At 47.7% G+C, this 25,977-nt stretch overlaps 1 protein-coding gene across 1 annotated transcript; it reads right to left on the bottom strand.

The window, feature by feature from the left end:
- Positions 1-6,567: 6,567 nt before the first annotated feature.
- Gprc5a (G protein-coupled receptor class C group 5 member A) lies at positions 6,568-25,128 on the bottom strand. The gene is made up of 4 exons (XM_052175138.1): positions 24,958-25,128; positions 11,058-11,996; positions 7,725-7,783; positions 6,568-7,472 (listed from the first exon to the last, which is right to left on the bottom strand). Exons 2-4 carry the CDS (start codon positions 11,983-11,985, stop codon positions 7,386-7,388), a joined length of 1,074 nt encoding a protein of 357 aa, XP_052031098.1. The 5' UTR covers positions 11,986-11,996; positions 24,958-25,128; the 3' UTR covers positions 6,568-7,385.
- Between the last annotated feature and the right edge of the window lie 849 nt (positions 25,129-25,977).

The raw sequence follows: 25,977 nt of genomic DNA, 5'->3' as shown, positions 1-25,977 counted from the left end.
GGGGCGGGAGGGGTTGGTTGCATGTGTGGTAATGGGTCCCATTAAAGTGTTGTCTTCCCTCTCCCTCTCCCTCCCTCCTCCTCTTCTTCCCCCTCCTCTTCCTCCTCCTCCTCTTCCTCCTTCTTCCATTTCATATAGTTATTTAGAGACAGTTTCTCATATAGCCCAGGCTGCTCCTAAGTTCACTAAGTAGCTAAAGATGACCTTGAACTCTTGATGTTTCTGTATCTATCTCCTGTGTACTAGGATTACAGGTGCACTCCACCGCATCTACTAACGCTTCATTTTTTAAAACTGTTTCTTCTTTTGTGGGGGTGAGGAGTAACCCAGGCTGGCCTTAAACTCCTGATTGTCATGCCTCTACCTCAGAAGGGCTGAGATATCCCCATCTGTTTTTCTTATAAGACTGAGGAAGGAAGCAGAGTCTTCTGTATCCCAAGTAGGCCTCAAAGATTTGTGACAACCTTCTTGTATCGGTTTCCTAAGTACTGGGTTTATCAGCATGTACTACATGCCCAGCTAAAACAAGGTTCATTTTATTGCCTGTTGCTGGATATGGGGGATTGGAATGTTTACTGTAGTGCCAGCACCTCAGGGCAAGTCATTGTAAACCCTATAATGATGTGTAAGGGCTTTCTGGTGATGGTCTCTGTGTTCTCTCTCCCCCTCTCCCTCCCCCTCTCCCTCTCCCTCTCCCTCTCCCTCCTCCTCCCCTTCCAGTCCCCTCCCCCTCCCCCTCTCCCTCTCTTTCTGGATATCCTGGAACTTACTCTGTAGAACAGACTGGCCTTGAACTCAGAGATCTGCCTGTCCCTGCCTCCCATGTGCTGGGATTAAAGGAGTGATCCACCACCGCCCGGCTTGTGTCTCTTCTCCTAAGAGACACGTAAGACCCCATGGACACTTACAACCCCAGTATTCAAGATGGTGAAACAGGAGGATCTACATGGTGGTTTCCAGACCAGCCTGGGTTACATAGAATAACCTTGTCAATAAATAAATAAGAAAGTTCCCAAGGACAGGTGAATTTCCCCCAAAAGGAGACATAACTTCCCACAGAGAAAGAATCAGTAACTGGGCATGGGCTTACACTCCGCGGGGCCTTCAGGCCTGTGGGAACATTGGCTCCCATTGGCTCCCAGCCTGCAGCGTGAGGAGAAGCTTTTCTCCTTGCTTGGAGCGCCCCCACCTGACGGCTGACTCAAGGCTGGGAGAAAGAAATGGACGACAAAAGAGAAGCTGGCAGTGCCCACCAGTGCCTCCCATGATGTCCCAAGCCAAATGGGGAGGGAAGATCAGGAGAGAGGCCAGGAGAGGGCTCCTGATCAGAAGAAGGGAAGTCAGAGGAATCCTCAACACATGGGTGATCGTACTCGGCCTTTGATTCTTTGACCAAATGCTCCCTTTAAAAACAGTTCTAGAATCGATCAGGGATTGACAGCAGAGCGAGCCAAGAATCAGTGATCCAATCCTGCCCATACCTGCTCCTTCAGGCTTCCCCGAGGTTCCTGTTAAATGAAGGCTACAGAAACGCCAACCAGACGGTCTCCATGACGTCCTTAAACTACAGAGCTTCAGGTCCAGAGATGCTCCTCTCCAAGGAATCAGCACTTCTGTAGGCATCTGGGGAGCTGTAGGGTCAGGTGCCAATGACTTGCTACGCAGACCCAACCATCTACAGAACATCAACAGAATCCCAGGAGGGCAAAGTGATATCTGCCCTGAATACAGTGAGTTCTAGAGCCAGGCATGCAGATGCAGGCCTGTAATCTCGGAACCTGGGAGGCCAAAATAGGAGTCCCAAGAGTGAAAGGCCAGCCTGGGATATATAGGACCAGGCTAGCCTGGGATACATCACAAACTCTGCCTCACACCTGGCTCAGCAAGTAGGTGTGTTTGCTATGCAGGCATGAGAGCCCATGTTCAAAACCCAAGTAAAGCATTGTGGTTACGCATGACCTGTGGCCTCTGCCTTGGCAGGGGAGAGGTGAGCAGAGACAGGAAGATCACCAGGGCTGGCCGGCCTCGCCTTAGCTACAGAAGGCGTAGGATTAGCCCTGTCTCCAGGAAATGAGGTAGAGAGTGATAGAGCAGAAACACAAAGTGTCTCCTTCTGACCTCCATGCATGCATACCAGTATAGGTACACACACACACACACACACACACACACATACGCATACACACAAGCACACACATACACACACATAAACACACACACATACACACAAGCACACACATACACATACAAACACATAAACACACACATACACATACACACATACATATATACATACATACACACACAGGCATACACATACACACACATAGACACACATACATACACATACACAGAAGCACACACACATACACACACACTTATACACACAACACATATACACACACATACACACATACTCACACACATACACACAAGTATACACATGCACACACTCATACACACACACATACACACACACACACACATTCCAAAAGCAAGCCAGGCACGGTGATATACATCTGTGGTCCTAGTTCTTGGGAGGTGGAGGTAGAAGGATCAGGGCTTCAAGGATAAACTTGCCTACAAAGTGACTCTGAGGCTAGCACAAGCTATATAAGATCCTGTGGGGTGGGGGGAGATGACTTAAGAGCTAAGAAGACTTGCTATTCTTGCAAAAGACATGAGTTCATTTCCCAGCATTCACCAGTCAGCTTACAACTGGTTGTACATCTAAAGGACTGGACCCCTTCTTCTCCCGAGGGCACCAGACATACATGTGATACACAAACACAGATAAAAGTATTCATGAAGTAGAACTCTTTTTTTTTAATTTAAAAGAAAGAAAAGAAAAAGAAAGGCAAATCATTCAGAAGAAATAAAAAATAGCTCAACAGGCAGAGATGCCAGCCACCAAGTCAGGGCCTGACTTCAGTCTCCAGAACCTGTGTGGTGGAGAGAAGTGGTCTCAACAGTTGTCCACTGACCCCATGATAGATAGATAGATAGATAGATAGATAGATAGATAGATAGATAGATAGATAGAAGAATGGTTAGATAGATAGAGAGAGAGAAGAATGCTTAGAGAGAGAGAGAGAAGAATGGTTAGATAGATAGATAGATAGATAGATAGATAGATAGATAGATAGATATAGAGAGATAGAGAGATAGAAGAATGCTTAGATAGAGAGAGAGAGAGAAGAATGCTTAGATAGAGAGAGAGAGAGAGAGGTAGATAGATAGATAGATAGGTAGATAGATAGATAGATAGATAGATAGATAGATAGATAGAGATAAGAAGTAATTAAAATTTTTAACACATAAAGCCAGTTTCCCTGGTGCTCAGTGGTCAACAGTTGAGTTTTCTGAAGCTCTGAACGCTCCAATTGAGGCTGAGTCTAGGACACCAGTGACTGTGCAAACCCCGGTAGCCACAGAAGGGAGTAGTCAGGAAAGCAAAAAGCCCAAGGGAGCAGTCAGTGCTCTGCAACAGTAAGTCTAGAAGGGAAGGAAGCGCAGAGCGTGGGGGGGGAGCGGCTGCTGGATCGCCAGGGCCAGCCTGTACTTCTTGCTTTGGTACACTTTTCCTGACCCAGAGCCAGGGTTTCTCACCACATAAATACCAGATGACACGAATAAGATCGGTCTATGAGACATTACCTGTAATGATGCCAGGTTGCGTGCAAACGGGCTGGGGAACATTGGAGAACTTCGCAAAGCATAAGGGCAAAGGAGATTGGGTGTGGCTTTAAAGGCTAGGGTAAGAGGCAGCTCTGAGACTCGCCTCCCTCTGTCCTGCTCACAGTCTACCTGCTTGGTGCCCTCAACCAGACCGGGCCCAGCCTCGGCGCTGGGATTCTGTAGTTTAGCTCCCCCGGGCTGAACGCTGAGGTTTTTCTGCCATCTAGTGGAGAAGCCGGGTATGGTAGCTTTGGTTCAGAAAGGTGGGACCTTAAGTCTATTTCACATGTGATTTTTAAAAAATGAGAGAGAAGGCTGCTGGGCTTACTCATTGGTTCATCATTAGCCATTTAGTTCAAAGATGTGGCACTTTGCCTCCAGACATCAGTCAGCTGACACTGACCAAGGGCCAGCCTGGACTAGGTCTTCGCATTCTACTTTCCTATGGGTGGAGACAGAGACTGAAGTCCTCGTCCATATAATAATTATTCTCAAATGCGGAACCTCTAGCTTTCGAGAGGTCTCCCTTGACCCAAAGAGCTTATATGTGAGCAGAAGTGATAATGGACCACAGGAGGCGACCAGTGCTCCGCAGAGGCAGTCTTCTGTTACCAGAAAGGGCACGAGCTCAGAATGTTGTGACCACCTTTCCACTTTATCTCTTGGACAACGATCTCCAGGAACGGAAACGGTGCTATTCCCAGGTCCTCCTCAGTGTCTCGACAGCAATGGGGATAGAAACCTGGGCAAGGCTCCTCCCTTGATGACAAAATGGGCCACAGCGTTCTATGCCCTTCAGGGGAACAGGTATCAGAATGACCACACCAGCCTTGGCTTCAAAGAGTTGGAGGCCACCCTGGGCTACATGAGACTTTGTCTCAAGAGACACGCCTTGAGCCCTGCAAGGCTTGTGCGCTCTCTCGCTCTCGCTCTCTCTCTCTCTCTCTCTCTCTCTCTCTCTCTCTCACACACACACACACACACACACACACACACACACACACACACCTGTCTATCTGCAGTCCTGCTAGGCACACCAACTCCATACAAACTCAGACACAATCCAGAAAGCTTCTGGTATCTACATGCTTGGTCCGTCCTGGTGAATGATGCACAAAGGGGCGTGGGGGCCAGAAGCCTCTCCCATGCCTCACCTGTGTATCTCCTCATCTGTATCCTTTGCAGCAGCCTTTATAACAAGCACAGAAACGTTTCCCCAACCCCTGGGAGCCACTTGAGCAAGTCAGTCCTGCACAGGAAAGAGTGGGAACCCCAGTTTACAGCAGATACGTCCGAACCACAGATCAGATACCCAGCGACCAGACTGGCAAACGAAGTGGTGATGATCAGTTTTAAATTCTGGGTTCTCTCAATCTGTGGGATGTGATATTATCTCCAGGCAGATGGCGTAAGACTTGAGTTAAATTACAGGTCACTTCACCTGCGTCCACTGTGATATTGCCAGCTTGATGGTGCAGAGGAAGCCACACGCCTTCTGAATTCAGAGCTCCTTTGTGTTGATTTTTGTGTTGCAAGATAAAAAACGAATACACATTTAGTGAGGAGTTGTGACACGGGGTTCTTACACTGTAGCCTATGCTGGGTTTTAAAATCATGGCAATCCCCCTGCCTCAGCCTCTAGGATGTTAGAATTACAGGTGCGAGCCACCATGCCTGCCTAGGAGCATCTCTATATATGGTGGTTTGATTAGGAATGCCCCCTCCCCCTCAAGACTCCCGTGTTTGAATGCAGGGAGTGGCACTCTCAGGAGGTGTGGCCCTGGAGCAGTAAGCAAGGCCTTGATGAAGGAAGTGTGTCACTGTGAGGGCAGGTTTTGAAGTCACCTATGCTCAAGTCACACCCAGTGTGGCACCTGGATGGAGATATAAAACTCTTAGCTTGTTCTCCAGCACCATGTCTGCCTGCACGCTACCGTGTTTCCCACCTTGACGATAATGGACTGAACCTCTGAAACTGTAAGCCAGCCCCAATTAAATGTTTGCCTTTATAAGAGTTGCCTTCGTGACAGTATTCTTCATAGCAATGAAACCCCAAGTAAGACTTTATTTATTTATTTATTTATTTACTTACTTTTATTTGCATGTGTGGGTGCATACATGGCATAATCAGTACGTGGAAGTCAGAAGATAGCCTGTTCTCTCCTTTGACCAGGTAGGTACCAGTGGTTGAACTCAATTCAGCAGGCTTGGCAGCCCGTGCTATTACCCTCTGAGCCATCTGGCCAGCCCAGGAATATGTATTTATTGAGCACTTACTTCATGACAGGTATAGGAAAACCATGTGGGTTTTTTTCTTCACAACAAACCCCACAGGGTTATGGCTTCTTGAGAAGGCAAGTCTAGAAGGACTCACATTCCTCAGGGATTGACTCTCGCTCCACATGCAGACCCAGAGATTGAATTCAGGTTCTCACCCATACTTCTTCATGACATTAACTCACGTTTCTGTTGTTTTGTTTGTTTTTGTTGTTGTTGTTGTTGAAACAGTCATACTCTGTAATTCAGACTGGCCTCAAACATCATGGCAATCCTCCTGCCTCAGCCTCCCCTATGCTGGGATTACAGGTAAACCACGCTGCCAATTCTCTGACCCAGTCTCTCTCTGTAGACCAGGCTAGCCTCAAACTCACAGAAATCTACCTGTTTCTTAAAGAGCAAGTTCCTAACTCAGCTAATGTTTGCATGTTGCACTGTGGTTAAGTATGAGGATCCTAGTTTCTCCAAAATAGAGAGATTCCTAGTCCTCTGCCTAACAAAGTTCAGAAAGTTGTTCCCTGGCCTCCCCCTGCCGTGTGCAATAAAATCCTTAAATCATAATAATATTTAAGAAAATAAATAAAATTTAAATTTAAAAAATTGTGACCACATCTTTATTGCATACCCAGGTGAATAACTTACTACATAATAAATGCATCCCACCCCAAGAATAGACAGAAGGTCAGGGTGAATGGATTACTGAGGATGAGAAGCGGGGGGAGGGGGAAGGGAAGGAGCCAGTGCTAGGAATTTATGGCGAGAACAAAACCCAAATTCTCCTGGTAGGGAGAAACGGGCCTTGACTACTCCAGTCATGTCCAGAAGAGCTCCTGGCAAAGGACACAGAGGTCTGGGGTTGGCTGCAAGTTTGGCCCTTGGAAATCAGCAACCGCACCATGAGGCCATTGTAGGGGCAGTGTGCTGAGGGTAGACACGTGACCTTTAGCCACTCCTCCCCAGACAGGAAAGCCTGGGAGGACATGGCCAGATTAGCTTCCAGTGTGGACTGAGATGGACAAAGGGGAGACCTAGACCTTTCTGGGTTTGTCCAAATTTTCAGCTCTGCTTGATGCTGAGCAAATCCCTGTAGAACCCACCCTGGGTTAGATGAACTGGCTTCCGAGGATGACCAAGCAGTGAGTAGTCAGGTGAGCGGCTGTTTGCATATACTCCTGGGAAAGGTAAGAGTCTCATCCTGAGTTGCCAAGACTCCCACCTCCCAGAAGCATCCTAGGAATCGGGCAAATGAAACCCTAGAGCGCTGTGAAGACAGTCTGTTAGGCTTAGCCGCCCCAGCCAAGACGGGTGTGCTGGGCAGGTTGCAAGCCTTTCTGTACAGTTTTCCCAGGATGCCCTGCGTTCAGTTCACATCTGCAGGACCCCTGCCTGGACCAGCTGCATGACTCTGGTTGTCCCACTCTTCCCAACAGTTAGCTGTCCCCTCTGCGCCCTTCATAGTCGTTGTACGGACTGGCCGGGGCGTGAGCTCTCGGGATAGAGAAATCCTTTGGGCGGTTCTGTAAGGGAAGCAATCACATGGTTAAAGCTTCTACAGCCATCTCAATGAACCTCCAATGTCCTTCCCAAAAGACCACCCTCTCAAAGGTCCTCCCTGAGACTGTCTGCACCCCAACCCCAGAGCATAGGAAAGAAAGGCAGTGTGCCGCCCCTTCACTTCCAAGCGGCCAAAGTGGTGGCAATATCTATTCTCAAAGGACAGTTGTCCCTTTGGGGGTGGGGGAGAGTGAAGAATGACAAAGGTCACTTACCTGAAGCTGAAAATGGGTGGAATACGGTGCATAGAGTGTGTCCCCCATCTCCCCAGGACCTGAAACAGAGGGAGAGGAGAAACTGAGGCTCCAGGGCCCATCTGTGCTTTCCTCGTTGTGTTACTATAGTGTCTGTGACAGTCGGGCCCACTGGGCCTCAGCAGTTTAAATTTCTTGCAGGAAGAGACTATGCCTTTCAGCCCCAAACTAGGCACGGTCACATCGTGGACCCACGGGATTTACTCTCGCCCTAAACTAGGAAGAGTTTACAAGCAACCGGATTCACTGCATTTGGGGAAAATCACAGGATTTTTAAACTTGAGCTCACTTTAAAGCAACTGGTTCATTTCCTGACAAATTTACCTGCCCTTGTCCCCTGACTAAATGCTCCTTCATTGAAGACAATGTAAGGACTTGGGCATTGGCGGTGCACACCTGTAATCCCAGTACCTGGGAGGTGGAGGCAGGAGGATCAGGAGTTCATGATCATCCTCGACTACATAGTGAGTTCCCGCCCAACCTGGGCTCCATGAGGCCTTGTCTCAAAAACAAAACAAAGCAAAAAACAAACAAACAAAAAAAAAAAAAATAGGTGCAGTCAAGGTAGGTCAGTGGGTAAAAGCACTTGCCACCCAGCATGAGGCCCTGAGTTTCGCCTCAGGGCCCACATAGTGGAGACAACGGCCCCTAAAACTGGTCCTCTGACCTCATACACACAATAAGTAAAAAAAAAAAAATAAAATAAAATAAAATAATACAATAAAATAAAAAAGCAATATTAAAACTTTTTACTATAAATAAGTAAACAAGCAAAGATAGTATTAAGAACACGAGGTTTGGGCTGGAGAGATGGCTCAGCGGTTAAGAACACTTTGACTGCTCTTTTGAAGGTCCTGAGTTCAAATCCCAGCAACCACATGGTGGTTCACAGCCATCTGTAATGAGATCTGATGCCTTCTTCTGGGGTGTCTGAAGACAGCTACAGTGTACTCACATATAATAAATAAATCTTAAAAAAAGAGAGAGAGAGAACATCCGGTTTGCCCTGACTTGAAGAAATACATCAAATACACAAATCGTTCCTGATGGATGGACGGACAGACAGACGAATGGATGGATGGATGGGTGGGTGGGTGGATGGATGGATGGGCAGACGGACGGACAGATGGATGGATGGATGGATGGATGTGCACATTCTCATTAATGCCAACAGAAGCCAGAAGAGGACATCAGATCCCCTGGAGCCAAAGTTACAGGTGATTTTAATGAATGCTGGGATTGGAACTCAGGTCCTCTGGAAGTACAGTAGATGTTAGCCACCAAGCCATTCCTCTAGCCCCAGGAATGTCTTTCATATACCTATACACAGAGCCCAACCTCACCCACACACCACTAGGGGGTTTCCCTCTCCTTCGTCCCTCCTTATTCTGGATCAATCTACGTGCAGTTGTGTAGAAAGTACTAGATGAAGACCTGAGAGGCAAGCTTCCACAGATTGTATGGGGAGCTACAATTAAGAGATTGCCTCGAGTCTCGGAAGAGACTTTGGGTTTTTGAAATAGAACTGAAGCTGGAAGACCATGCAGACTTCTGAAATCAGACTCAGTGAATTCTGTGATATGATATAGTCGTGAGCCCGATAGGGCCAGGGAACGAGTGCCGTGGTTTGAATGAGAATGGACCCCATAGGCCCGGATGTCTGAATACTTAGTCAGTAGTTGGTGGAACTATTTGGGAGGTTTGGGTGCAGCCTTGTTGGAGGAAGCATGTCATCGGCGTAGGCTTTGAGTAGTTAAAGCCTCACTCCAATTCCAGTTAGCTTCCTCCTGTGTTTGAAGATAATGTGCTCCCATTTCCCTGCCACGATGGAATGAAAACCCGAAATGGTTTGCTTTGGGTCCCAGTATTTTGTCACAGCAGCAGAAAAGTGACTAATACAGAGGTTGATTTATTCAAGATCAGATTCTGTAAATATCCTATGAGCTCCTTAGAATTTGGGTGTTTTGTTTTGTGGGTGTCTATTCGGATTTATTAAGAACTTTCTATTTTTATTTTCTGCATGTGAGTGAGTTTTGCCTGCATGAATATAAGTGCACACTGCACCTGTGTCTGGTGCTCACAGAGGCTAGAAGAGGGTGCCAGGCTCCTGGAATTGGAGTTACTGGTGGTTGTGAGCAGTCGTGTGCATGCTGGGAAGCAATCCTGGCCCTCTGCAAGAGCAGCCGGTGCTCTCAACCAATGAGCCGGCTCTCCAGCCCCTGTTTTGGTTTCGGTTTTGTTGTTTGTTAGGTAGCTTGGTTTTTGTTTTGTTTTTTAAAATATTTATTTATTTATTATAAGTAAGTACACTATAGCTGTCTTCAGACATCTGACCTCATTCTGGACGGTTGTGAGCCACCATATAGTTACTGGGATTTGAACTCAGGGCCTTCGGAAGAGCAGTCAGTGCTCTTAGCCACTGAGCCATCTCTCCAGCCCATTTGTTAACTTGTTTACTTGTTTGTTTGTTTGTTTGTTTGTCTGTTTTTTGAGATGGGGTCTCACATAGCCCAGGATGACAGGGAATTTCTGATCCTCTTGACGCCCCCCTCCCCCAAGGGCTCATGGTAGGGCTTGAGTCTCTGGTGTTCTCACGGTTGTATCCAATGATTCTTTCTCTAGCTCTGTCTTTTCTCAGTTTTTGCTTCTGCGTTTGGGAGTGTTCTGTTGTTTGCTTACTTCCCCTCCTGTCTCTATTCCCCTTTTCCATTATTGGGATTATAAGGCAGTTCCAGGGGCCTCGGATGGCGTTATAGGACAATTAAGACCAAGATTGGGAGACATCAGGGCAGTTAGGAAAGAGCCTTTTGCTGTGTGTGATTTCTAGAAATGTGCAAGTTTTGTAGCTGGAAATGGTTTTGTGTTTTGAGACCACCTCATGCACCCCAGGCTGGCCCTGAAATCTTCCTGTAGCTAAAATTGACCTTGAACTTCTGATCCTCCTGCCTCCACCTCCTGAGTGCTGAGCTTACAAGTGTGGGTACCCACTTTAAGTGATGTTGGAGGATCTCTCTGGTTTTTCATGCATACTTAAACAGCACTGCACAGACACACATCCCAGCCCACAAGGGTCTTAGTGTTCCAAGAGACAGTCTTTCTACATAACCCAGGCTGATCTTAAACTCATAATCCTCCTGTCTCCATTTCCAAAGTGCTAAGATTATAGGGGTGTGTGTGTGTGTGTGTGTGTGTGTGTGTGTGTACAAACATTTGCATATTTGCCCACATGCGCCTGCACCCCCACACCCAACTTCTCCCCCCCCCATGTTTACACCAAGGCCTCTTTGATCTTACCTTGGGTGATTTCCTCTTGGGAGTAAGCTCTGTTCTCCACACCATAACTCTGCTTCATGAGTTGAGGTTTACAGAAAGCATCTTCAACTGGGTAATCGGTGGGGCTCCGTTGCCTTGGGAGCTGTTGAAACTCAGGCAGGATATAAAACGCCAGGAAAACCCAGCCGTTGGCCACCAAGGCTGTGCTGAGAATGGTATCGTCCCATTCCCGGTCAACGTCGGGAATCAGGAGCAGGATGATCCAGGCCACCCAGATGGCGATGGAGAGGAACGAGGTGAAGCATATGTGGAAGCCGTGTCTCTTCCAGCCAGAGAAGGACCCACAGAAAACGGAGAAGGATGCGAATAAGGTCAGTACCATCAAGAACAGCACGTAGATGAGGACCATGACGAAGTCCTCGTTGCGCCGAGGGGCAGGCAGCTCAGAAAAGACATTTACGTCGGTCCTGTTCATGGTGAGGACCAGATATTCAATGGCGATGACGTCCTGGACCAGGCTGAAGCCCATCGCCAGACCGAGGATCACAAGCCACGACAGGGGCTTCCTCCCTCGGACCAGCTTGTTCAAGTTGAAAGTATGCGCCAGGAGGCAAGAGAAGCAGATGGCGAAGAGGACACCAAAGAGGAAGAAGCGCGTGGGTCCTGTGGCCCCATCCAGCTTGATGATGAAGGCAAAGGTGAGGCCAAAGACCCCTAGCACTCCCAGGAGGAAGAGGAACTGGGTGGGGAGCATCTTTCTCTTGTTGGAGTCCTGCACTTTGCAGATGAGGAAAATCAGGGCAAACATAAGAGCCACTGTAGCCACAGCCCCGACTGCGGCCAGTGTTTCCAGGGCAATGCCCCAGCCTTCCGACAGGTCACAGAGTCTGTGGTACCTGGAATCCAGGTCTGTGCGGCAACCGCTGGGGGCAGTTGTAGGAGTAGTCATTCTGGTTGGTCCTGCATTTAAAAGGAAGAAGCAAAATTAGGGACCAAGCAAGCCTCTGAGACGAAACTGGGGTTGTGTTTAATTTAGTCAGTCTTACTTTTAAACTTGTTACATTAAAACTAACCGAAGAGAGGGACTCAGGCCTCTCTCCTCTCTGGGAGTCTACAGGTTGCTGGGGAGAGAGACAGCCTTTTTCTTCTGTGGTATAATCACTGGCAAGCGCCCATGTTTCTGTACATAAGCCTGATTAAACTCAGGTCCCATCCCCCAGCCTGTCACACACACACACACACACACACACACACACACACACACACACACACACACATATCTACACACATCTACACCCAAATGCTAACTCTTATGTACCTGCTGTGAAAATTCTAAGGGCCAAGGAAAAGAGAGAATGAATCCCATGCTTCCCAGTTAACTCTACTAATCACTTTCGATTTGATTTTGGATTGGGGTTTGCTTTCTTTTTATCAGCACACACATGGCTATTTTTTCCAATGATTACAACTTTGAAAGATCAGAATAAGACAGACTTGGAGAAAGAGACTGAGAGATTAGATATTAGATTGGAGACCATAAAACACAGGTTGAAAGAATCTTTATATCAAAATAGGAAACACTCAGGAATCCAATCTGGAACTTACAATAACATCAAAAAACATAGTTCTAGATAGGAAAGACCCACAGGGACTTGGGAAACTGAAATGTCAGCTCACAGAGACACAATATATTGAATTAAGAGTCTAGATTCTAGCCAGGCAGTGGTGGTGCACGCCTTTAATCCCAGCACTTGGGAGGCAGAGGTAGGTAGATTTCTAAGTCCAGGACAGCCAGAGCTACACAGTGAAACCCAGTCTCAAAAAAACAAAAAGATTCTGCTTATTGATGCTAACTTAAAGCAATGCCACAGAATTGGTTGTGTTTTATTTTATAGAGTTTGGAGCAATTGGGATATGTACACATGTTGATACATCATACAGTTGATGCATGTTTGGGACTTTTGCCTTGAGTTCTGAGGGATGATTGCTTCCATTTATTAAAGATGATGGCTATCTTAGAGATGCCTTTACAGACTAGAGCTGATGGTGCTCAGACATATATGTCCATTAAAATACAACAATTCTATGGACATTGTGGCATGAAGTCTATTCTGAACATAGTTTATAGTCCTATAGGCCAAGGCTTATAGAAGAACTTTGGAGGAAATGCTCACAGAACAGAAGGGGGTTCTGATATCTCCCAAAGATGATTTAAAGTGTGCTTTACTGAGTTTAAATCGTTAAAAGTCAATTAAACAGATAGCACAACTGCTAAGATGCACTGGGTTTTAGAAAGGACTGCTGAATTAGGTCAGTCTACAGAAGTTCTAATTCCAAAATGGAAGAAAGGAGGCACGTTATGTTGGGGAGGAGATTTTACATTTGTTCCAACAGGAAAAGAAAAGCCGTATCTCCATCCAAATTACTGAAAATAAGATTTGACCAGGGAAGACCCCCTGAACATCTTGGCTACAGACAAAAAGAGGGAGATGACATAAGACAGGTGCATAGGTAACCGTCCACATGTCAGAATGTAGATTAGAGTAAATGGGATATAATATGCAATGAACTAGTCAGAAAAGAGCCTGGCTACATGGCCAAGGTATTTGTAAATATATTTAGGGTCTGAGCCTTATTTCTGGGAGCAGGGGCCTGGAAGGAAGAATCAGACCAAACTTTTACAGTCTGGGCTAAAGAGTGAGACCCTGTCACAGATAGATGATAGATAGATAGATAGATAGATAGATAGATAGATAGATAGATCAGGTAAGCTTGAGCTAAGACTCTGTAATAAATAAATAAATAAATAAATAAATAAATAAATAAATAAATAAGGCAAGCTGGAGCTAAAGAGTAAGACCCTGCTATGAATAGATACATATATACATACATACATACACACATACACACATACATATACATACATACAAAGGTTCTTCTGTTTCTCCATGTTCCCTGACCCTCCTTGTAAACTGCCACTCACTTTACCCCTCAAGGTTCTGCCAGCTGGTGTCAAGCAGCTGTTAATCATAATTAGCTGATGCTTAGGAAGGACTCTGAACCCAATGACACTAAACCTTGACAGAGATTGGTGATCTCTGGCCTAAAAGACAGTTGCAGCCTCGAGCAAAGGGACACAAGGCCTCGGCCCTGGCTTCATCATGGCTGTGCAGGTGTGTGTCCTGATGGCACCTCCCAGTTCGAAAGACCAGTGCTCCACAAGGGCAGTTGGCTGTGTGTGTGTGTGTGTGTGTGTGTGTGTGTGTGTGTGTGTGTGTGTTGAACCTCATGCATGCCAGGTGCCCTACCCCAACCCTACAAATAACCTTTTAGAAAACCTTTATGCTTTGTTTGTTTGTTTTTAATGACCCAATGTGTTTCGTTAGGGCTGCTTATAGAAACATGCTGTGGTTATTGAAGAAAATGCCTACCACCCCCTTTACCCCCAGCCCTGCCAACCAGTAACTACATACAAATCCTCAGAGACAGGTAGAGCCTCAGGAAACCCTCCCCTTTCACAACAGGGTCATGGCAAGCCCTGATTTGGATTTTTTAGATAGGGTCTCCTGAACCCCAAACTAGCATCAAACTTCGTCCTCCTAACTCTCTCTCTCCCAAGCTCTGAGGTCACAGCCCACGCCCACCCCCCAAGCAGCAACAACAGCAAAAAGTCTCAGCGAGTATTTTTTATGTGGGTGACTAATTTTGGGGGAATAACCAACGTAATTCACCTATTAAGTATCCTCCACCCTTTCCCCAGCTGACTGGGATTGCTCAACAACTCTAAAAGCATCTAGTCAGAGGATAACAAAACCCACTAAGAAGCAAGGACACATAGAAAACTGCTGTAAGACCAGGATGTGGTCCTGAGGGAAAGCCAGAGTTCTTCACTTCTGTGGAGAGCCCTGGGTGCTAATTCCACTCCTCAGAGAGGCCCCACAGACAAGGAGTAGCCTTGTGAACCTTCTCCCCACCTTAACTTTTTAAATAAAGACTTGAGCCAATGATTGGGCAGGAGGAAGGCGGAGGAGCCTGGGGGATAAACAGGAAGGGGAGGAGCTAAGAGGGATCGGCTGAGAGGCGGCTTGGGGCCTGGAGAAACCACAAGTTCTATGGGATAACATAGATGGGAATAGAGTAGTGTAGTGGGAGATCTGCCCAATCTAGGCTTGCAGCTTGTGTTGTTAACTGATTGAGTTGAGCTTTCTTCTACCGGGGGAATTGGGTTGGAAACAAAGTAGCAACACACTTTGGTCTTGAGTTGTTTGCTTTCTTGTTTGTTTTCTTATTTGTTTGTTTGTTTGCTCACTTATATGGCGCAAGGAGACCATGTGTGAACACACACACATGAATGTCAGTCTCCTTCCACCAAGCAGGCCCTGGAGTCGAACTCATACTGTCAGGCTTAGCCGCAAACACCTCTACCCACAGAGCCATCTCGCTGGCCCAGCTTCTTTGTCTTTTGAGATAGGGTCTTACTGTAGCTGAAGCTGACCTAGACTCCTGGCTATCCTCCTGCCTCAGCTTCCTGAGTGCTTGGATTACAGGCCTGAGACTGCAGGACAGGAAATAACTTGGAGGTGCCTTAAATCCTTTTGGTATGAGTCAGGGCAAGGGAGGAAGGTGATAACGGACACACCTACAACTGCAGGGTTGGGGTGGAGACCTGAAGAGAGGAGAGGGGAAGAGGGAGACTGGAAGGGAGGTTCCTGCTGACTCAACCCCAAGCCCTCTGTTCCCCTTCACACACAGAATGGTTCGAGTACAAAATGTTCCCCGAGGGCTCATTCATGCGTTTGCACATTTGGTCTCCAGCTGTGGGCTAGCCTTTGGTGGGGTCTATAAAAGTGGGCCACTGGGGGGTAAGCTTGCAGACCTCTTAGCCCAGCCCATGTCCACTCTGGTAGAAGCAATGTGACCAACTACTCATGAACTCCGTGTGCTTTCTCCATCATGAAGGGCTACAGCCCCTCAAACTGTTGGCAAAATCAGCCCTTGTTCCCTCAGGTCTCTGGTCACAGCAATCAGAAAGGTAACTGAGATCAGTGGTTTTCAGGTACACAGTGTATGGACCAAGTCACTAGCCTGGCTGAGCCTGTTTTCTCTTCTACGAAACAGGGAAGCCCTGTTGAAGGGGCTGAGCCCTTGAGCCCTTGGTCTGCTCGCCCACTGGGCAGTCCCGTGCAGACAGCTTCCACATCTGTGTCCCTGCCCCGCCCTCTTTCCCACACCACCTCCTGCCCCTACAATATGGATTGTAAACTTCTAAGCAATCCAAACCTGGCCTAGAAATGAATAAGGTCAGAGTGGAGAAGGCCTGGAGCCTGGGGTCAAAGTCAAAGCTCGTCGGCCCCAGGCCTGGCCTTGGCGTGTGGCACTGACTGGCGTGCAGGGACAAATAGCAGTACCTGAGGAGTCCCGTCCCCCCGCCCCTCCACCCCCCCACCCCCCACCCCTCGCCCCTCCACCCCCCCACCCCCCCACCCCCACCCCTCGCCCCCCCCACCCCCCGCCGTCCACCGCCCCCACTTCACCCCCCACCCCCACCCTACTCCCCCCCTACCCCCACCCCACTCCCCCCCACCCCCCCCAACCCCGGGCTTCTGTCCTCCACTTCCAGACTCTTCAGCACGATAGCAGCAGGGCTCGCAGGCTTGGGCCCGGAAGCTGCCTCTGCATGGCCCCAGCTGGCGGATCTCATAAGGGAACTCATTGAGGCGCTAATCAGCTCAAAGCTGATTCTGTCTTCCTCCGTCTGAGATTCGCAACCCTCTGTCATCAAAACAGAGCACAGAGCCTTCCTCTGAAGATTGCCCTGGGGGTGACATCAAGATCTTGGCCCTGCAACCTTGTGGCAACCTTGTGGCTTGGTGGCATCTCCATTTTCTCCCTAAAGTCAGCCGTAGTAACAATAGTCACAACGTCATGAGGAATTAATGGCATCGCCCCACACACTGGGTCGCCACGATGCTGAGTGTCTGTGCTTCACACACACTCTCGCCTTTCTGTGTTCTTACATCTCACCCCACACTCTAGAATATATTTATAGGTTCATTCTTAGGAGATGAAGCTAAGGCCCAGTGGATAAGGTGCTTGCCACAAAGTATAAAGACCTGAGTTCGAGTCCCCAGAACCCAGTTAAAAGCACAAAGGACAGTGAGTCCCCACCACCCCAGGGCATCTACAGTGAGTCTATGCCAGGGATATGGGAAGCAGGAGAATCTCTGGACAGTCTAATCTGACATATGCAATGAGGAACAACAGACCCTGACTCAAAGAAAGTAGAAGGAAGACAGGACCAACACCTGAGGATGTGGTCTGGCCTCATCCTGACCAGCATGTGTGCCCGCTTACACATGCACTTTTTGGTTTTGGTTTTTGGTTTTTTTGAGACAGAGTTTCTCTATGTAGCCCTGGCTGCCCTGGAACTTACTCTGTAGACCAGGCTGGCCTCAAACTCAGAAATCCACCTGCCTCTGCCTCCCAAGCACTGGGATTAAAGGAGTGCACCACCACTGCCCGGCACATGCACTTTTTTTAGTGATGAACTTACATGTCCAGTGTCACAGAGGAAAGATATATTCATAATTCTATATTTCAGCTGGCCTTGGAGGCCAGTGCCTATAATCCCAACTATTTGCAGAAGAATCACAACTCTGAGGTCTGCCTGGACTACATAGCAAATTCAAGGTCAGCCTGAGAAAATTTAGTAAGATCCTGTGATTAAAAATAATTACTTCTCTCTCTCATCACACTCTCACCTCTCTGCCCCTCTTGGGCTCTCCTCCCCTCCCCCCTCTCTCCACGTGGTCATGGCCGGCCTCCACTTATCTACTCTCTACTCTCTACTCTCTACTCTCTCTCTCTCTGCCTTTCTCTACCTACACTATACCATTAACTCCCATTCTCTGCCCCGAATAAACTCTATTCTATACTGCTAATAATAATAATAATAATAATAATTACTTTAAATCTGGATGGTGGGGACCCACACCTTCAATCCCAGCACTCAGGAGGCAGAGGCCAGAGAATCTCTGTGAGTTTGAGGCTAGCTAGGACAGCCTGGGCTACACAGAAAAACCCTATATTGAAAATCCAAAATGATGACTATGATGATGATAAATTAATTTAAAAGATAATTTTAAACATTGAATTATACCTATGGTGAGAAGTTTGGAAGGAAATGAATAAACACAAATATGAGGCCAGATGTGATGGTGACTGCCTTGTAGACCAGCAGGAGGCAGGGAGGCAGTCAGATCTCTGAGCTCAAGACAGGTCTGGGTTACAGAAGTGAGACCCTATCTAAACAGGAAGGGAAAGGAACAAGGTCTGACAGAGATGTGGGAAAAGTCCCCTTCCCACACAAATTCACATTTGGAAATAATAATAAAATACATCGATCTTAAAATACAGATTTCTTTTGAGAGGGCTGAGGACGGAAAGAGCACCTTCTGAGCTAACCCCCATCCGTCATTCACTTCCTCTTGGTCAGCATCACCCAGCTTCTCACAGACTCTTCACCAGTGGTTCTCAGCCTTCCTAATGCTGCCACCCTTTAACACGCTTCCTCAACCATAAAAGTATTGTGTTGCTACTTCAAAACTCTAAGTCTGCTTTAGTTATTGGTTGCAATGCATTGATATGCAGGACATTGCACCCCTGTGAAAGGGTCACTCCCCTCCCCTGAGGGCTCGGGACCCACAGGTTGAGAACTGCTGCTCTCCACCATTGTAGAGTCAAGCTCTGACTGTTGAGATGTCTCCCCAGCAAGCAGCCCTTCCTGCAGTCAGTGTTCCTCATCAGCAAGCACCAAGTGGACAAATTGCACAGCCCCCAGAGTGTGGCCGTTGCCCTTGGAGAGCCAACAGAGTAGGTCAGGTGACTGACCAGCCATCCAGGAAGTGCCAAGAATGTGCACTTGGGCAACCATTACCTCGCCTACCAGGATGAGGGGATGGAGTGTGAAGAGGGCTGGGAGAAGAGGTGAGAGATAAGCAGAGGTGTGAGGTTCTTAGGGAGGTAGGAGAGAGGGGCCCTGAGGATGGGCAGAGGTCAAGTCAAACCTTAGCAGGAGAGCCCAAACCTTAGCCAAATTTTATAGAGCCATGTACTGGTGCATCTAGTCCTCCTAGGCCCACTTCAATGTCTGTTTTGTTTTTAAACAGGGTCTCGCTGTAGCCCAGGCTGGCCTTGGACTTGCTGTGTAGCTGAGGATAACCTTGAACATTTTGGTCTTTCTGACTCTACCTTCAAGAGTCAGGATTACAGGATTACAGAAGTGAGGCACCATCTGGTGTTTTATCCCTCCCTTTGACGGCTGAGAGCCGGGCGTGGTGGACACACCTGTAATCCCAGCACTTGGGAGGCAGAGGCAGGTGAATTTCTGAGTTCCGTGGCCAGCCTGGTCTACAGAGTGAGTTCCAGGACAGCCAGGGCTACACAGAGAAACCCTGTCTCGAGAAAAAGAAAAAAAAACAAACAAACAAACAACAAAAAACAAAAAAGTGACAGCTGAGAAAACTGGAGCGAAAAGAAATCAAATTATTAGTCCAAGGCTATGTGGGGGTTTTGTTAAATGGGATTTTGACACATGCAAATTATCCAACTGTCTACTTTCATTTGTGAGACACATAAGTGTACAGGTGCTACAGGTGCTCACAGAGGCCAAAAGAGGGTATCAAAAGAGTCACTGTTGGCTATGACCTCATTGCATTCTGGGAACTGAGTTCAGGTCCTCTGGAAGAACAAGTGCTCATAACAGCTCTCCAGACTGTTTTCTTTCTTTGTTTCTTTCTTTCTTTCTTTGTTTCTTTCTTTCTTCCTTCCTTCCTTCTTTCCTTTTATTTTCTTTTTCCATTTGGTCTTTCAAGACAGGCTTTCTCTGTGTAGCCCTAGCTGTCCTGATTCGATCTGTTGATCAGGCTAGCCTGGAACTCAGAGATCCACCTGCCTCTGCCTCCCAAGTGCTGGGATTAAAAATCTGTGCCTCTACCACCAGGCCTTTCTTTTTTTTTAAGACAGGGTATGAATATGTAAGTAACCTAAACTGACCTCAAACTCACAATCCTCCTGCCTCCAGCTCTTGAGTGCCAGGATTCCTGGTATATATACTACCACACCCGGCATTCCAAGAGTGTTTTCTATAGGAATAGGAATTTGGGGTTGTTCAGGGTCTTCTCCTACAAAATCACACCTTTTGCCTCACATACATGAAAGCCCCTCCCATTCTGCTCACAATACTGATGTATTTCTTCAAAGTTTGATCCTAACCTAACTGGGAACCATAACGTGTTATGGTCAATCCCACCTCACTCGAAATGTGTTGTTCTCTTCCGAGACTGGAAAGTGAAGTACTCATTTCCCTGTGTGCCTGGTAGTGACTATATGTTAACACCATTAGCTAACCGGCTCATCATCAGCTAACAAACTCCCTGGGGACACAGATCGAATCCCCTGTCTGTCGACATCTCTCTCTGTATGTGTTCTGCTCAGTGATTCTGAGCAAGTATTTTGGACTAAGACTGACTGCCAAATACTTCCTCAAGTGTGAGTAATAGGATGATTTATTTACTTGAGACAGAGTCTCATTCTCGTGTCACCAGAGCTGGCATCAGACTCCTGAGCCTCCTGACACCGTCTCCCAGGTAATGGTCTCTCATCCGTGAGCTCCCACACCCAGCTAAAGGAGTAAGAGGTCGTAAGGTGAATCTGTGCACATTTTTCTGATTCTCCTACGTTTATCCAAGCTGAGTTCTTCCAAGGGAGGAGTTCCACAGAAATGTTTCTGCAGCTGAAAAAGGATTAGTTAGGTGGGAAGTACGTCTCTGGGATCCCCTGTACTGGGTAACCACCCCAGTTCCCATCACATAAACATGACACATCACGGCAGCGTCCTGTGAATAACGCCTTACTAACATAACTGCGTTGAGCTTCTAGGCAGTGGCGGAAGGAAAGTCGTCATCGTCATCATGTCAGAACAGATGGAGACAAATTTAAGAACGAGTTTCAGGCCCATTTCTCGCTTTCATGCAGTGCCTGAGAGTAAAACATCTTCCTCTTACTCCAAACAAAGCAAGGAGACTTTAGCTCCATGAGAGGGTACAATAAAATACTAGAGATCACCGTGTACTGGCACACACCTGGACTCCCAGCAAGCTCAAGGTAAGTAGATCTTTGTGTAAAACCCAGACTGACAAAACAAAACCCATTGGAGATCCACCACGGTAAAGGAGAAAAGCCTTGTAACGCAGAAGTGTTAAAATGTGTGTCCACCATATATGTATGTGTGCGCGGTCACAAGCAGAAGCCAGAGAAGGACACTGAATATCTTCTTCTGCGGCTATCTTCTCTTGGGGCAGAGTCTCTCAGTGCACCTGAAGAAGCTCCCTTGTTTGTTGGACTTGCTGGCTAGGAAACTCCCAGGATCTGTCTGCCTCTGCCCCCCTAACCCTGGCGTTACAGACATGCATGGTCATCCGCTGCTATGGCCTGGGTTTTACACAGGTGCTAGCTCATGTTCTAACTCACTCTTCCTTATCCACCGATCCATCTTCTCAGTCCCTGCAGACTTTCTTAAATTGATCCTTGGCAGATGCCGTACATAAAATAACCAACAAAATCTTTCTTTCTTTCTTTCTTTCTTTCTTTCTTTCTTTCTTTCTTTCTTTCTTTCTCTCTTTCTTTCCTTCTTTCTTTCTTTCTTTCTCTCTCTCTCTCTTTTTTTTTGGATTTGGTTTTTTGAGACAGGGTTTCTCTGTATAGTCCTAGCTGTCCTGGAACTCACTCTGTAGACCAGGCTGGCCTCAAACTCAGAAATCTGCCTGCCTCTGCCTCCCAGAGTATTGGGATTACAGGTGTGCGCCGCTGCCGCTCTTCTTCCTCTTCTTCTTCTTCTTCTTCTTCTTCTTCTTCTTCTTCTTCTTCTTCTTCTTCTTCTTCTTCTTCTTCTTCTTCTTTTTCTTCTTTTTAAAGATTTATTCTATATATGTGAGTACACTGTAGCTGTCTTCAGACACACCAGAAGAGGGCATCAGATCCCAGTACAGATGGTTGTGAGCCACCATGTAGTTGCTGGGAATTGAACTCAGGATCTCTGGAAGAACAGTCAGTGCTCTTAACAGCTGAGGCATCTCTCCAGCCCCAACAAAATCTCAAAAATGCTTCCTGGATACTTTTAACAGAAACACTGCCTATCTTCATACCAATCATATCTCTAACCAAAGAATTCACACTCTCAGAATCTGCACTTGTCAAGCACTTTGTATAACGGCTGTAAGTAGTACATGTTTTTAGAAGCCATGAATTTGTAGTATGAAAGTAGCCACAAAAGCAAATGAGTTTTAATGTATCACCCTATGAAACTTGTTATTAAGAAGAAAGAAAATGAACCTACGGGCCACACTGGACCACAGACCATAGTTGCTACCTCAGAGGCGCTATGGGATGGGATCTATCCAAATAGTCATGCATGTTTGCAGAAACTGGGTGTAGTTTAGAACACAGTGATCTGAAATTCTAAAATAAACATACAGACTCCATGCCTTGGGTCACAGCTACACTCCAGCCACTTTGAAATGTGAAAGAGGAGAAGCTCTTGAGTTCAGGAGTCTGAAGTACTCCAGGGCAAGTCAAGACTTGGTCTCAGAAAGGAAGGAAGGAAGGAAGGAAGGAAGGAAGGAAGGAAGGAAGGAAGGAAGGAAGGAAGGAAGGCTATAAAAATAAGAATAAGGTGGGCATGGTGGTGCATGCCTGAGTCTCAGCACTTGGAAAGTGGAGAGTTCAGGCCAGCCTGGGCTATATAGTGAATTACAAGCTGACCAAGGCCACAACAAAACCTTGACTCAAAAAAATAAATAAATAAAATCAAGGAGAGGGGAGGGGGCTAGTGATAAAAATACAAACCCTGAGCTTTCAGAGGTAGCACAGGCCTGTAATCCCATCACTCAGAATACAGAAGTAGATCTGACCGGGGCAACCTAGTCTGCACAGTGAATTCCAGGTCAGCCAAGGTTACCTGAGACCCTTTCCTTAAACAGGAACAGGAGCAGGCAAGATGGTGGATCACTGTGTTCTACCTTTACCACCTCAGTGGTAAAGGTGTCTGCTGCCAAGGCTAAGGACCAAGTTCCTCACACAAGAGCCACTGAGCACACCGCCATTTCTTAAGTTGTCCTTAGAGTGCCACGTGTGCAGTATGGTATGGTCACACCGACAGAGAGACAGAGAGAGACACAGAGTCATCGACAGAAAGAGACAGAGAGACAAAGAGACAGAGATAAGAAAGACAGAGACACAGACACACAGAGAGACACACAGAGAGTCAGAGACAGAGAGAGACAAAGAGACAGCGCACTCAAACCAAAGTCAGCATTGCTCTAATCCCCTCAAGTGAAACCTGTTCAGTTTGCTGCCCACTTCCTGCCCCACCATTTCCTCTGCTCTCTGTGAATCTTCAGAAATCCACAATCCACATTCCTCTTCACACTCTGTTATCCTCAATTACCTCTCAAGAATGGAATGAAGGCGCACGGTTTTTTCTACCGGCAACTACAGACAGGCAGTTACCTACACTCAGAAAAGAAGCTTGAGGATTCCCTAAAACCCCTGGGCGGTGTAAGGACTTCTGAGGCAGGTGGTTGCCTGATAAATCACTTCAGAACCCAGGAAACTCTGGACTGCCTGGAGCCAGGTAGAGACCTTTTCTTGGGAAATCTCAGAGGCAGCTGTGGTCATTCCCTCTGGGCCTGGGGGCCAGCCTCTCCATTCTTGCTTTGATCCTAAGGCACCTCCCAACCCTTCCTCCCCTCCCCTTCCTTCTCTCCGTCAGTGAGGGCCAGTGCTCAAAGCCCTAAGGGTGAAGTGTTGGCCTCGCCCCCTCCCCTCCCCAGAGCATTGTATGTGAAGTGGCTAAAGAATTCTCCTTCAGTAAAGAGCAAAGAAACAGTGGTTGTTTCCAAAGAACCCTTCACCAGGCTTCAACCATTGCCTCTAAGAAGCTTGCCTGAAGAAAAGGCAGGCAGGCAGGCAGGTTGACGATCCTTCAAATTCCTGCACCCAGGCAGGCTTTTGGGAGCCTTCCACCATGTAACCTATACCTGTAATCCCAACACTCTGGAAACTGAGGCAGAATGGTGGTTACGAGCTCAAGGCCAGTCTGAATGTCAACAAAAACAAAAAACCAAACCAACCAAACAAACAAAACACAGCCCAAAAGTCCAAAATCAACAACCGCTGTGCACCTCCTCCTCCAGCCTGCACCTGGCTTCTCCTCTGGAAAGACAAGCCCCTCCCTCCCCTTGCCAGCCAGGCAGAAGTTAAAGGGAGAAGGGGTCTTAGAGACTGGGATAGGGAGGGAAAAGGATGGGGTGGGGGAACAACGGGGCTCCCCTCGTGAGCAAGGGGATTTTCAGCAAGATCTGGAAGTCACATCCTGACCTCCACAGCCTTCACTCCTTTGGGAAGGAAGCCCCTGACATCCTCGCCCTCCACCCCGCTATTCATTCAGAGACCCTCGAAACTCAAGATGGGAATTGAAAGCATCGAACCATTCTTCCACCAGCGGCTAGAGAGCACCTGTGGGAGTAAGACGGACCTCTCTTAATTTTAGTATTTTAAAGTACTGTTTTGTATTTGGAGACAGGCTGACCTGGAACCCACTGTGGAGTCAAACCTGTGCTATGGTTTCTAACTGTTTGCTTATAGGTCTTTCCCCTCTGCTGTAGCCTGGGAAACCCAGAGAACACATTCAGAGGTGAGTGAAGCTAAGAGCCTTCCTTTCTCAGTTTCATCGGTTTCTCCTAGCCAGCTGTAGTCCATCCCAGGCTGTGCTGTCTCCGCTCTCCTCCCCCTTGACTCCCCATGCCCCACTCTCCGGATTTAAAACTGGGGCCCGGAGCGCTCCTGGGTGATCCCCGCTTACCTGGGCGCCGCGGCGCTTGGGGTGAACCGAGAACTTGTAACCCACGCGTGGAAGGTGAGAGCGCGCAACCCCTGGCTTCTTAGGCAGGTCCCGGGATAAGGATCCCGCCTTGGCCTCTCAAAGCAGTTATAAAGGCTTCTGTCGCCTGAGGGAAGGAGGGAGAGGGTGAACCGAGGGACAGGGGGCGGGGGCGGGGCGGAGGGAGAGGACACGCCTAGTCCAGTTCCGCGGCCCTTCTCGCTGTTATGAAAATAAAGTCACCGTGCCAGAGAATGAACCGAAGGCCTCCCTGACGTCAGAAGCACAGTCACTCATGAAATAGGTGGCGGGGTTGTGAGGGAAGCACCCTAGACTGCCAGGCTTAGCTGCCGACCCGCGCTCAGGTCGGTCCCAGAGCGCCAGTAAAAAAGCCACACCGTGAACCCAGCTAAGGATGAGCGCTGCGGCTGTCATCTCCTGGAGGGAGCCACACCCATCCTCCCCGAGGACACCCCAGGGGCCCAGGGGCAAAGACTTAGCCAGCAGCTCCTTGCTGGTCTTTTGTTACTTTCTGCTAGAGAAGTTGGTCTTCTTTTCCCCTTGGCGGCATCTGTCTCCTCCCCCTCCCCCATCACCCACTCCTTTCCCCAGTGAGCAGGGAGGAGCCAGGTTTAAATGAATAGAGACAGCTACTCTCTTGGGGGCCCTCCAGTCGCTGCTAAGGAAAGAGCAAGACGTCCCCTTGAAAACCCAAAGATGCTTCAGCAAGATCCCTCCTTGAAACTGTCGCAATAGCCAAGTTAGCATGGCCCGGCTGAGAGATCATATCGCCTTTCTTCTAAGCACCTCTCCAAAAGTTTGACAAAGTAGTGGATAGGAACGGGGACACCAGATAAAATTTTGAAATGAAGGAATTTGCCTTTGGTGTCTGATTCCACCTGCTTAGTTAGGCGGGTGCCCACAGCTCCGTTATCAGGTCGGTCTGGCCGAAACTTGCCTGTTCAGCGGTCAAAAAGTCCTGGAACATGTGGTGGAGCCAGG

The sequence above is a fragment of the Apodemus sylvaticus genome, chromosome 2, assembly GCF_947179515.1.
Source record: "Apodemus sylvaticus chromosome 2, mApoSyl1.1, whole genome shotgun sequence".
NCBI lineage: Eukaryota > Metazoa > Chordata > Mammalia > Rodentia > Muridae > Apodemus > Apodemus sylvaticus.
Note: the sequence above shows the minus strand (reverse complement) of the source record. Positions and strands in the feature narration are given on the sequence as shown.